The 13,767-nt window shown below is 33.1% G+C and overlaps 1 protein-coding gene across 1 annotated transcript in view; it reads left to right on the forward strand.

The window, feature by feature from the left end:
• Positions 1 to 13,767, forward strand: part of TINAG (tubulointerstitial nephritis antigen) — a gene marked incomplete at both ends in the record, with an annotated part of 71,319 nt that overhangs the window by 18,171 nt on the left and 39,381 nt on the right. The window contains 2 exons of the mRNA XM_081296190.1: positions 8,138 to 8,261; positions 12,797 to 12,947. Coding sequence (XP_081152316.1) covers positions 8,138 to 8,261; positions 12,797 to 12,947 — 275 coding nt within the window. The remainder of the gene's footprint in view (positions 1 to 8,137; positions 8,262 to 12,796; positions 12,948 to 13,767) is intronic.

Genomic DNA, 13,767 nt, shown 5'->3' on the forward strand with positions numbered 1-13,767 from the left:
TTGATTCTATGCAACGCTGTCACTGATGCCCAGGGCGGGGTGGGACTTCAGGCCACTGAGTGCAACTTCTCTAGTCTGCAATGAAGAAACCAGGCTCTGGCTGCCTAGATGCTCTCAGCATCTGGAGACAGCAGGGTTTTTGTTTGCAGCTGGATGAGTTGTAAACCCACTGGTGACTCATTAAACATTTCACCTGAACTTAATTTCACTGAATTTACAGAGCTTTGATCACCTGAATTATTGTTCCAATTCAAATTCTAGTAGCAAGATCTGTTAAATTATAATTAATCTCAAAGAAGATAATAATAACTGACTTTTACTGAGTGGTATGTTAAGCTCTTTTATTCTTTATCTCATTTAATTTCCTCAGCCGCTTGATGTCATGAGTACTATCATTACCCACATTTTAAAGACAAGCAAATTAAGATGTAGAGAGGTTAAGTCACAATGATAGTCAGAGAGGCTAAGAGCCATCACAGAATTAAATTGCAGATCCAGGACATCTACAAGGATCTGTTCCCCAAAATAGTCCTTAGCATTCCAGTAGAGTCAGTTAGCTTTGGCCAATTCAGATTCAAAGCAGCAAAAGAAAAAAGGAAAAAAAAGCTTTTTAACCTCCTAACCAGAGATAATTTTCTGAAATGATCAGTTTAAAGATATCTTTGGACCTTTGCTACAATCAGTAAGATAAAATCTTTGGCGTAATAGATCAGATTCATGATCTTTTAGTGACCTAATTAAAAGATCAGTTGGAAAAGAGTCATTTTTATTATAACAGTTTTATTTTCTCTTTTTTGTCCCCATCTGGGAAAAAAAGAAGCAGCATTGTTAAAGAAAATACTTACCCATTATAAGGTCTGTTCTTCCACTTTCTTTGTTTTGAGGGCCATGTTGGACTAAACATTTATTTAGGAGTTTCCTCAGTATTATTCATAACATTTCCCTTCTAAATTTTAATTTTTGTAGCTTGGAAGGATTTATAGTCTAGAGAAAATGAAGTATATTTCTTTCTCAAGTTGCCATTCATCGTAGCAGAAAAAAATCTAATTCTAAATCATTTATTGGCTCCTAGGGATTTATTTGCATAAAAGGTTCTGTGTTGATATATAAGTGAAAATTCTTAATGATTAATACTTTAAGAAAATTTAAAATTGTTAGTGGTATAAATTAATGCATATGGTTGTCAAGTAATTCCAGGAAAGCAATAAGGAAATTCCTGGCCTATGGGGAGTTCCATTAACTGCTAATGATGTGGAAGGCAAGAAAACAGCTTCTTATTTCTAGGGCATGGTGGCTTATGGACTGTTTCTGAGTGATGGAGTTGTCCTAATAACTGGTCAAATAAAATAAATTCCCAGAAATATGACAAGGTAACTTGGAGACTTTGGAGAGGCCTTTCTGGATGATAATTGTTTGGTTTAGATATGAGGTATCCTCCAAAAGCTCATCTGTGAGACAATGCAAGAATGTTCAGAGGTAAGATGATTAGATTATGAGAGTTGTACCCTAATCAGTAGACTAATCTACTGATGAGGATTAAATGGCTGATAACTATTAATTAATAGACAGGTAGGGTACAGCTGGAGGAAGTAGGTCACTGAGGACATTTCTATGGTGTTTATACTCTGTCCCTGGTGAACAGAGCTTTCTCTCTTTGCTTCTTGTTTGCCATGTCCTGAGCTGCTGTCATCCACCATACCCTTTTTCCATGATGTTCTGTCTCATCTTCCACCTGGAGCTATGAAGTCATTGGATAGATTGAACCTCTGAAACCATGAGCCAAAATAAACTTGTCCTCCTCTAGCATGTGTGAGGCGCTGGGTTTGAGCCTCAGCACTGCAAAAACAAAGCTCCTTAGAGACAGTGTATTCAGTGCAGCCAGTATGCTTGGTTCTCATTCTGGCTGCTCCACTTGTTGCCTCTCTCTTCCTTCATAAAATGGTGACCGTGGTATTACCTAGCTCTTAGGGTTGTATGAGTTCCATGAAATTCTGGGTGAGCAGTGCTTATCAAAGTACTTAGGATACGGTTAGGCATTATTTAGAATTAAGCATTGTTTCTCTCCCTTGTATTATTAACTTCTAGAGAAAAATAGGATTCTGAAACAGGTCAATTCTTCCAGAATTTAAGTATCCAAACCTTCATCATTTGTAGCATTTTATTTCATATAGAGAAGTGTAGGCATTGATTCATTGGTTCTGATGGAAATTACATATTTCTGATGAACCTGAAAATTTTTCTGTTATGCTCTCAGATCAAATCAAATCAACTCTGCATATGATTGTTTTCCAGACTAGCAAACAAGTACTTTTGAATTTGGAAGATAGCTTTGAAAAGCCTCCCTGTGTTGTATTTCATTATAAATATTGAAAATATTTTGAATGAAAAAAGACTATTTTCACCCAGAAATGTGGAAATTAAAAGGTTACTTTTATATGTGGCTCAGTTTAAAAAATATAATAGGGTTTTTTTTTATTATTGCTGACTCCTCAGAAAGAATAATTAGGTATTATATCTAAGGTGGAATGATTAAAAATTAAGACTGGCATGATATTTTAAGCCTATAGACCTATACTATGTCATGTGACTGGTGTAGGTAAAAATATTATAATTTTTTTAAGTTAAGTAGCAAAACATGTTTTCTCACTCAGTATGAATGAGTTTAGTTGGATAAATTAATAAAGAAACATGTTATAATTTTTCTGTGGTTTGTTAGAAATTAAGATGAAATAACTTTATAATAAATAAATATATAATATTTATATAATATATAACTATTATAAACTTTAAAAATCACCAATTTTTAGGTGAGAAATTTTTTTAAAAATCATTGAATCATTTGGATAATTTATCATTACCTAGATAACACATAGTTGATTAGTTGGATTTATTTCTCTAGTCATTAGTTAAAATAGGAGAAATTTATTTATTTTTTCCTTACCTCCATGAAATATTTCAATGATGGCAAGTACTAAGACTTGAGTAATACCTTTGGAAAAGTCAAATCTTTCCAAGTTTAGGTTTTGACTAATCCTAGGTTATTGAAAACAAATTTTAATTATGAATAACTGACCAAATGAATATCTTCAACTTAACTCCAAGAATATGGACCCTGTGTAAATAGAAGCCTCTATAGAAACCAAAACATTGACTACAAAAGTAAAAAATACAGTTCTGTAATTATGTATTTTACATAACATTGGACAAAAACAACCATATTTTCCCATAAAATTGATCTTTGGCTCCCACATACATGCATATAAGGCATATGGGCTCAGAGTTCCAAAATAACAGTCAGTGGCATTGGTGGAGGACGTGGGCAGATTTGATAGAGTCCTTGTTTACATATATGTTCACTGAGCTCACCTCATAATCTTCTCATGTAGTTGAGAGAAAAGCCAAGGACAGAGGAGGATGACAGTTATTTTAACTGACATGGAATTAAGGATTTTAAAATTAAAAAATCATCAAAACATTTACTTATGTCTCTATCATCAAAACATTTACTTATGTCTCTCCAGTCTCTTTTCTGTTACCCTCCTTCTCAGAGTGGAACCCCAAACCCTTCGTACGTAACCTTTAGAAAAGACACATGCCACTTCACTCCTTGTTCACCTGCTCTTGTGGCAGAATGATTGTCTTGTGTCTCAAATCGGTTTTCCAGCTTTCAGTTTTGTCTTTCTATGTTAGTCACAGTCAGATGAGTAGCACTGTGATATAATTGAACACGACTTGACCAACGCAGTGGGACTAAATTGATCACTGCAGGACAAATCTTCAAAAAGAAATGTGAAAATTTATTTTTTCGTCTGTATGAACAAATACCTTGGGCTGATAAAAAGTAGATTCCTGAGGTGATCTCATGTGTTGATTTAACAGTTACCTACTCTGGCTTTCCCATGCCTGGGTCTGTCTTTTCCATATATACTGTTTCTTCCCAAAGTCTATTACACAAAACACTTGAGGCTTTGATCCGCTTCATAATAGAAATGATAGGAAGTGAAAAGAAATAAAGTATTTTGTATTGGAAAAAATCATGAACATTATTTTCACTTTTTAGAGCCTCACAAAATTTGGCATTTTGTAAAAACACATTGCAGAGAAGACAAATATCTATTTAATTTTCAAAAACAATTGTTCCTTAGAACTGTTTGATTAATCAGCTTCTTCATTTTTAATTACCTGTTAAAATCCCTCAGGGCTAGTGTTCTAAGAAACTCATTTTAGGAAATGTGGTTCATCCATTTTCAGATATATGCGTTCTTCAATTTTTAACACCTCTGAAATTGGAATGCTTTCTTAACATTTGATCATGTGATGGGGTCAATGAAAGATGGCATTACCCTAGTAGCTTTAATAATTCTGTGTGCTGTATTGGTCGTGACTGGGCTCAGCTGTAAGGCACAGAAACTGAAAGTGACAGTGATGTAAACAATGCAGACATTGATGTCTTACTAGCAAATCTAGAAGTGGGTTGTCCTGCAATGGAATCGTACTCAATGGGGCTGAATGTCCAGACTTCTTTCTTCTTTTTGCTCCATTGCACAGGGCCTTTATTTCCAAGGTCATATGAGGGTTCAAAAAAATTGCTCCATGTCCATCTCTACTGCCCAAATTCCTGCCAGTAACAAAAATCAAAATACCCAGAAAAAAAACAGTGAAAGTCAAGAGCCAGTCGTCTCTTAAAGAAACTTCTTATGGCTTTTTCATAAGCCTGAAAATGGTAATAATAGCAGAGAGGTGTGGGAAACAGTCATTTTGCTGTCTTTAGAAGAGGGGCTAGGACCTGCCAAAGAACAATTACTGAGTATTGATATTTACAAGATCATTGAAAATTACTCTATAATTAGAAACCAGAGAAATATCAAAGGATAAGTCTTTAAATGTTAAGGCATGAAGGCAAATATCATTGAAGATGAGAGTTTCATTTAGCCACTAGCAACCAGAAAATTAGCCCTTTCTTTCTTAATATCAAATAGTTTAGAAAAAAAAATTCTTGATATTCATAGCCACTGACCTCAGACTGTAATCAGAACAGAATTATATTTTCTGTTGCTTTATTTGAGTCTCAGATGTCTCTGATTATCCAATAAAAGTGGGACAAAAGTACAATTAGAGCTGGAGGGGGCAATCCACATAATGGATTGTGTGTAGGTATAGGCTCAACAGTAAGGATGTACAGAGTATATTCTGAGGTGGTTGATAAAATTGATCAGTTTGTCTCAAGCTGCTCTCTGATTGCATTCTCATTACTCCTTCAGAGATTTTACTTTAATAAGATGTGGGAGTTATTGGAGACAATTTCTCCACTGTTTATCACTGTGCTTAATTCTCATATTTGTCCATAATATCTTTAAATTCTAATTTTTAAATAAAAACATTAAAACAAGGTAAATATTAAGTTTAACCACAAATTTGGCTAATACATACTTGAAAATATAATTAAATTATGATTGAACTTTTTTCAACGTGACAATATAAAGAATTAAAATTTCTCACATGGAAGAGTGGAAATTGTACTTAAAATTAAATTGATATTTTATTTGAAATACCAATTTTGGAATTTCTTTCACTCTTAGATGGTTCTTTTGATTCTTTTCCTTTATTAAATTATCATTTGACAAAAATACAAATTGTGTAAACTTTAAAAAAATCTATCATTCATTTAAACCAGAGTTCTATTACCAGTTCCTAAAAGTTGTTATTTTGTAAGGCTTACCTTTATTTGTGAATTATAAAAGCAATCTTATTTTTTTAGAGGATTACAATATGTATGGAATAATGGGATATAAAATGTTCTCTGCATTTAGTATATTAGATTATCTGATATCATGAAAGAAAAAGAATCTCAAGATAATATGTGCCTGATCCACTTAAGTCCCAGAGGCTTATTTTTAGAAAACGCAATATTAAATGATTGGTAAAAATCTTTAAAAATTCAATATATGAACTTTATGAATTCATCTGGATTAGTGGATTCATAAATATGTTTTCAATAAAAATGTCATTTTGAGTGTTGTTTCTCTATGCCTTATTTTATTAAGAAGGATTACCCAGTCATACTTTTTATTTTTAAGGAATAAATCATAAAAGCAACAAATGCATGCTGATATAATAATTTAACTTAAAGTGCCTTCAGGGAAAATACATTTTTAAGAGATGAAATTTACCTGATATATATATCCTATTATTATTATCAGATTGATTGTTTCCTATGTGCAAAGCACTGTGGTAGTCTTTGAGTGTGGAAGTCACATTCTGAAGAACTTAATGCCACTGAAATGTGTATAAAGTAATAGTTATATCTTTATTGCTTCAGCAGAGCAGAAGGGATATATCCTAGGTGTTATTAAATTAGAATTCTAAAGTAATAAAATAACAACTGACGCTCCACTTATTTTTCTGGAAACTTGAGGCAACTTCATGATAAATGCCTAAATGCACACTGATTGGTTGATAATAAAAAAATGTGAAGGTATGTGTATTTCTACCCCATTTAGAAAGATACCTTGGAGACAGAGTTTTTATCTCTGAAACTACTACTCAGAGCAATAAATTTGTTCTCCAACTTTGAGGTTCTGTGTTATCGTCCATCTAATGGCATTAGAATCCCAAATCACGTGTCTTTTTATAAAACTACTCCTTAAGTTATCATGCAGGGACTGTACTGTGATCCGATGATGTTCTTGGCACTTTATTCCATTATCTAAGTAGCAGTGTTTTTAGTAATGGATGCAAGATTTAATAACTTTCTTATCAGGTGGTAATAGTTCTGTAAATCAAAACTGAGTGCTCCTGTTAATGTTCAAATTTATAAATTATTTTGGATGGATACCTTTTAAAGAGATATGTAAATTCTAAATCTTCCTGGCTTTAGACTTAGAAGCTATTATGTACTTGTCAGAAATAATTCCTTGGAAGATATCAGATCAGTAGTTTCACTTGTTCAATTTATAATCAGAAAACTTTTAAACAGGTAAAATTTTATCTTTTACAGACATTTTACTTCTGCTACAAGGTAGTATATCTCTGTATTTCTGATAAAGTAGAAAAATTATAGAAATGGAGAATGATTTTAAGAACTCTAAAACCTGGATATAGTTCCAGGAGTAAATCTTATTTAGCTTAGAGTCCTTAGCATGGCTTAGCTTTCAGAAATCAGTTACCTTATCCACAAAAAAGAGTCAACAATATTTGCGCTAATTATGCCACATAGGGCTGCTAAGAATATTTTAAAAATAATGAATATTAAAAGACTTTGAAAAATTTTAAAATACTCTCAAAAATTTATGAGCAAGCACATGTGTGTGTGTGTGTGTGTGTGTATGGGTGTGGACATGTAACCTAAGAAGAAAATTTAATAAACAAATCCTCATTTGGTTTGATTTCTGATTTTTTTGGAAGTGAAAGTCATCACTCTCTAGTACAGTTTAAAAGAGAATATGGTATGGTGCTACAGATTTTGTTTGAGATATAAACAGAAAAAAAATTCATAACATTTAATGTGCAGTCTTGGAAAGACAACAATAAAGATTGACTCAGGCTTTTAACGTGGACTTTTTGCACATTTGGTATTACACACTTAATGTCCTTTTTAATCTCCAAAAATTTAATAAACAACCAGTTCATTTTGGTTTAGTTTCCCAATAACTGGTGTAGAATTGATGTGTTCCTTGGGGCTCCAAGTGTGTTAATAGGTAGTTGCTATAAGTGCATCATCTCAAAGCCAATTTCACCTCAGAATCACACTTACTCTCCAAAATGGGAGAGACAGAAAAGAAAACATTCTTTATGAGGACAAATTTAAATAACCTCATGTGGTCTTTCACATGGATGAACAAACTCTGATTCAAGATGACAGAAACTTTGGCTGAAATTTTGCACTGCATGGTAACTCAGAAAAAGCATTCTATGTATTGTTCTTGTGATTTTGTATTATAATTCCACACACTGAATTGCCATTTTTAAACACAGAGCGAAGTAAAAATTCTATATAATTATGCTTTATTCAGAAACTTGAATATACAAGAAAATCGAAAGACAATTATAAGCTTTATTAAAAGGCATGATATCTTCTTATAATGGCTGTTGGGATACATTTGAGAAAATCTGATTTATCTGACTTTCTTTACTCTAGGCTTCTTTACCTGCCAAGACAGATCTTCCAGAGTTTTTTATTGCTTCTTATAAGTGGCCTGGATGGACTCATGGGCCACTGGATCAAAAAAATTGTGCTGCATCCTGGGCATTTTCCACCGCAAGTAATAGTCATTTTAATTACTTCCTCATAAACTCCCTTTTCACTCTAGAGCCTAAGAGGGTAATTAAAAAGGTTTTTAAATTAAAATATTTAAATATTAACATATGGTCAATTAAAATAAAACCATACTCTGGCAAGAGAAAACTATCTGAGGAATATAAGTTTTAGTCTAAAAATTGATCATTAACATCTAATTTTAGATACAGAATGAATTCAAAGTTTAACAAAGTAAAGTTGCCAGAATTTGTTCAGTTTTTGAGAGTTAAAGCCAGATAATAAGAAGAGTATTAAGGTTCCTCTGCACCCATAGAATTATCTGTACTCCTGACATGAATATACACACCCTCACATAATTACTACATATTTTTTAGTAAGTTCACCATATATGTATGTATAAATATGCATATATTCATATATATATATATATTTAGCTATTAGACTATTCTGAAGTAAAGCTTAGAATTAAATTATCAAATATGTTTTGCCTCATCTGAAATAAAAATAATTCTGACTCTAAAGTGATATAACTGATGTTTACATAAAATTAACTTACAGTTTTATATTAATGTTGATCCAAAAATGTAAAGAATGCTTCTTTTATAGCTACTTTAATAGATGTTCATAAGTCCACTAAATAAGTTACTCAGGCTCACCCTAAGATTTTATGTCCAAAATTATCCTCAAAAAAGTACAGATTGTATTTCAGCAATTTAAAAAAATTGACATGATGAGAACTGGACACTATCAAAGATCTTGAGTTCTAGGCTTTATAGATAATTTCAAAAGAGTGCTCAAAAACAATTTAAAGCACTGAAAACATTACAAAGTAAATGCATAGGTTCTTGGAGCAGCGAGCTGTGAAGTAGGCTGACATCTTTGTCTATATGTCATTGCTTCATGGTATCAGTGAGTTACTCCAGAGATGCTTTTAGCAGAACTGGAGTGTTGGCCATGCTCACCTCTGGAATGGCTGCATCTGTTAATTTAACATTGCTGCCCAGACCTCCTGTGTAAATGCTCTCTGGAGCTCTATTGTTTGTATTTACCAAGTTAGGGACTTTTCTAAGACCTGTTTCAGATGGGTTGGGAGAGATTTAATCATTTACATCATTTGCCCACTTATATTCATGTGGTTAATGACTTACACCTCCAAGGTGATATATAACAACTTTGCCTTAAATTTAAGCTAGATTAGTATTTCTGGACATTTAAGGAAAGTTGTTAGCAGTGAAAACTGAGAGAGACTTGCTAGGCTGATTTGGAGGCTGTCTTGGTATCTCTAGGTCACAGCTTCACAGATAGCCTTAGCACAGGGCCAAGTCTAGATTGTCCTCCCACCTAATTCAAATAGTTCCCACAAAGACTATTTGAAATTATTTTGTGGTTTCAGAGGACTCAGTTTTGTATTTCATGTAGTACATATGGTAAATTGGATCTATTATATTTGTATGTGTGTGTTAAATTTTAAAAAAAAATGAACTAAGTTCTAAAGATATACAGAAAATTGTATCCGGAGGTAGAAGTTGAAATAAGAAAAATATTTTAAAGAGAAACTAAAAGCTACAACATGGAATAGAAGAAAAACTTAAAGTATGTACATATATAGAAAAAGTTATGTAACCAAATAAAATTCAAGCATTTGACAGAAGCTGAAGAGGTAAAGGTGTTGGAATGGTGGGAGTTATATGTGCCACAGAGTAAATTTGGAGACAGAATAAAACAAACAGGGAAAATAATAGTGTGTCTCAGACGTAACATTCAATAAAATTTTCAAAAAGAGAGCAGAAAACAATAGACTAAACTGATTTATTCTTAAATTTTCTGACCTTTTCCAAGCATTTCAGGTAAATTTGGATGAAACTTTCAGTGAGATCCAGAAATGTCTATATAACATAGAGCAACATATTGCATAATATTATGATTTAACACACTTACCTTTTAGTGGAAATCTAGACTGATGGGGCTTAAGGAAATTTTAGAGGTCCTCCTTTTCAATCCTCACATCTTATAAAGAGAGCCCAGTAGGTTAGGTGACTCACCTAGAGCCAAAACAGGAGACACGACTACTATTGACACCGTGAAAGTGTATTTTGAACAAATTAAATTTCACTAATATTTAAAAATTTATATTTGATTCTGAATCCTTGTAGTGAATGTCAAAGCATCAAAGGATTTCTATTTTCTTTTATGATACAAGGAATTATTCCCTTGAGGATTTCAGAAATATTAGTATAGTGCCATTTACTCCTAATGAAATGTATCCTAGCATCCTCAATAGACAGAAATTGAGAAGGAAATGGAGGTTATAGATTTAATACTTATTAAGCATATAAACTGTATTAGCAATTGCACTATGGAATGGTACACATGCTGTAGTTACATAAAATTCATATACAGAGACACATTTGTAAATGCATTATTTAAAATGAATTATTTTAGAAAAAAACTTAAATGAGTATTTTGAGGGGTTCCAGTGCACACATAATTTTTTTTAGAAAGAGAGAGAATCTTTATTTTTATTTATCTATCTATCTATTTATTTATTTATTTATTTAGTAGATGGACACAACACAATGCCTTTTTTATTTTTATGTGGTGCTGAGAATCGAACCTGGGTCACGCCCGTGCTAGGCGAGCACTTTACCGCTGAGCCACAATCCCAGCCCCCACAAATAATTCTGATGGGAAGAAAATTGACTTCCCCTGAGAAAAAGAATGAATACAAAAAAAAAAAAAAAAGAAAAAAAGAAAGAGAAAAGCTATCTGTTGGCTTTAACTAAAAGTAAGGGTTAGCCTGATAGTAAAGATCAAAAATAATACTGTTACAGTTATCCAACAACAAAAAATCTGTTTTTAAAATACTACTCACCCTAATTTTTTCATGGTCTCATCATTTACAATATCATGAAATCATGTTCAAAATGATGACATGTAGATTTCTGCTACTAGTAGGTTAGTTTTTCTAATCTATTATTCTATGAAGGCAGAATTATATATTTTTTTTAATTCTTGCTCATTGTAATTTTTAAGGCTACCATGCTTTTGACCTAGTAGTGCTCAGTAAGTGTATTGAGGGAGGGAATGAACTTATGGCTACTACAATGCCAAGGAATTATTTAAACAGAATAGTCAATCATAAATGATCACTGTGTTTCTCAATATAACTAGTAACATTAATTAATAGCTATGATATTAATAATAGTTAAAACTGTATTATAAATTGTATAATACATATCACTAAGTATATGTAGTGTCAGACCACCCTCTGACAGAGGTTAAGGAGAATCACTAGACCAGCTAGTGAGTGTCTCGGGGCTGAGCCAGAGGGTGAGTGTCGACCCAGCCTGCCACCCAGCCTGGCAAAAATCACACCGAGTTGGGAGTTGAGTCAGCCGAGATGGCGCAGCAACTCAGTTTATTGTGGAGGGAGAGGACTTATATAGAGAGAGGAGAAAGAGGTGGGGGCAAAGGCAGGGGCCAATCAGAGATCGGAGAGTCCCCCAGGTTGGGGTAGCCTAGGCACCCTAGTTACAGAAACAGTACCCCATTAGGTATGTGTGCCCCGTTGCTGGGGAGTTATTCTTTGTGTTTGCGGAAGGCATATGTTGGGGCCATTCAGGCACGTATATGGAAGCCATTTCTCAAGCTCTATCTGTCACATACATGGAGAATCACAAAATCAGAATCATAAGACTGGGGATTTCTTTCCCCAGCAATTGCACTTCCGTGGTCAGCAGAGGTCCCAACAATGTAGTATTATATATAATATACATAATTACTATAACTATATCATTGTGTGTCACTGACTAATAATATTAAGTATAACAGTTAATGATAGTTTTAAGTATATTTAGCTAAAAACATACTCACTTTGTATATAAAAGTGACGTCTATGTTTACTGAAATAAGATTAAGATAATTATTTTCAACATATTACAAGCATAAAAGTGTGCTATGTAGCTTTAAGGTATTAGATAAATTTATAATAGTTTGAATTAGCTGAAGTATGTTCTCCTGGGTAGTTAAATTAGATATCAATTTAAAAAGAAAGGATTCAATTTACTCCAATATATCAAATTAACATGGGTGAATTTTCAGTTAATATTTTTACAATCCATTTTCTTAATTTCTCCAATTTACTTACATTCATTTAAAAATGTATTTAACCATAATTACATGCAAGACACCATGTCAGAGATAGAAGTATAAGTAACATATTGGCCTCAAGAAAACTGCCACTTGACAGATTCCTTAATGACAGGTTCAAAAGTATACAGAACATGAAAGGAACAAGTTAGCAAAGCTTTCAGTTTCCTAAGTTAAAGGAGTAATATCAATAGAATACAAACATCATGACTGAAATTATGTTGTTGTTGAACTGACTGAAATACATAGATCTATAAATGACATTTGTTCTTAATCTCAAATAATGTACAATTTTGAAAACTAAGGTTCCAACAGAAAAGGATATGTGAATTACTAGAAGCATCATGTTGTGTACCATTTGAGTATTAATCAGTATTCTATTTGAAACAGGTGTGGCAGCTGACCGAATAGCAATTCAGTCTAAGGGTCGATACACAGCCAATCTGTCCCCTCAGAATTTGATCTCGTGCTGTCCTAAGAACCGTCATGGATGCAACAGTGGAAGCATTGACAGGGCCTGGTGGTACCTGAGAAAACGTGGGTAAATAGCTGCCCAACACGTGTTTCTAGGATTTTTATGAACGTTGTCTCAAGTGACAATAAGGAAAATGTTTTGAGATTTCTTTTCTTTTTTTTTTTTTTTACAAAACACAAAAAAGAAGAAAAATCTAAAAGTATGACACACACATATATAAATACAAATAAATTTTACTTTTAGATATATACTGTATGCAGTATTTTCTGAGATAAGAAGTCATTGGAAATAGTTATTAAAGAATGTGTACATTTTTATCTAAATTAACATAAATTTTTCTTTTGACGACTCAAACAAGCATTTTCTTCTTGCTGTTCTGCACCAAGTGGTTCCAGTGAGTTCCTTCAGAGGGAATGCAGTAATCAATGTTGCTGATTCCTCAATTGTGCCTTTTAGTTAGCTAGGTCAATGAATAGAGATAAAATTCGAGGAAAAATTAGATTAAAAATCTCAGAAGAATAACACAAAAAAAGTAACTTAGAGTTGCTTCAGCTCATCAGTGCCATTACTGTGTTCATCCTAGTTGGTGAAAATTCTCAGGTTGCAAATCCTTACTCTCACAGCTGACACCAGCGCAGCACCACGTGGCTACTGGAGAGCTGAACTGCTTCAGAGCTGATTATTTGGCTAAGGACTGCACCTGACCACTAGTAGAATGTGGAGTGACTCCCATTTTTCACCATCTAGTCAGTGGCCTTAACTTGTCATACAACAGTTAAATGTTATGAAAGAGGGAAAGTGTCAGATATTGATAGGTAGCATTGAATTGTTAACACTTTTTTTTCATGTAATTTGCCTAATAAAATGGTGATTTGAATGGGGAGCT

This window comes from Spermophilus citellus, assembly GCF_964194105.1.
Source record: "Spermophilus citellus genome assembly, chromosome: 5".
In the NCBI taxonomy this organism is placed as follows: domain Eukaryota; kingdom Metazoa; phylum Chordata; class Mammalia; order Rodentia; family Sciuridae; genus Spermophilus; species Spermophilus citellus.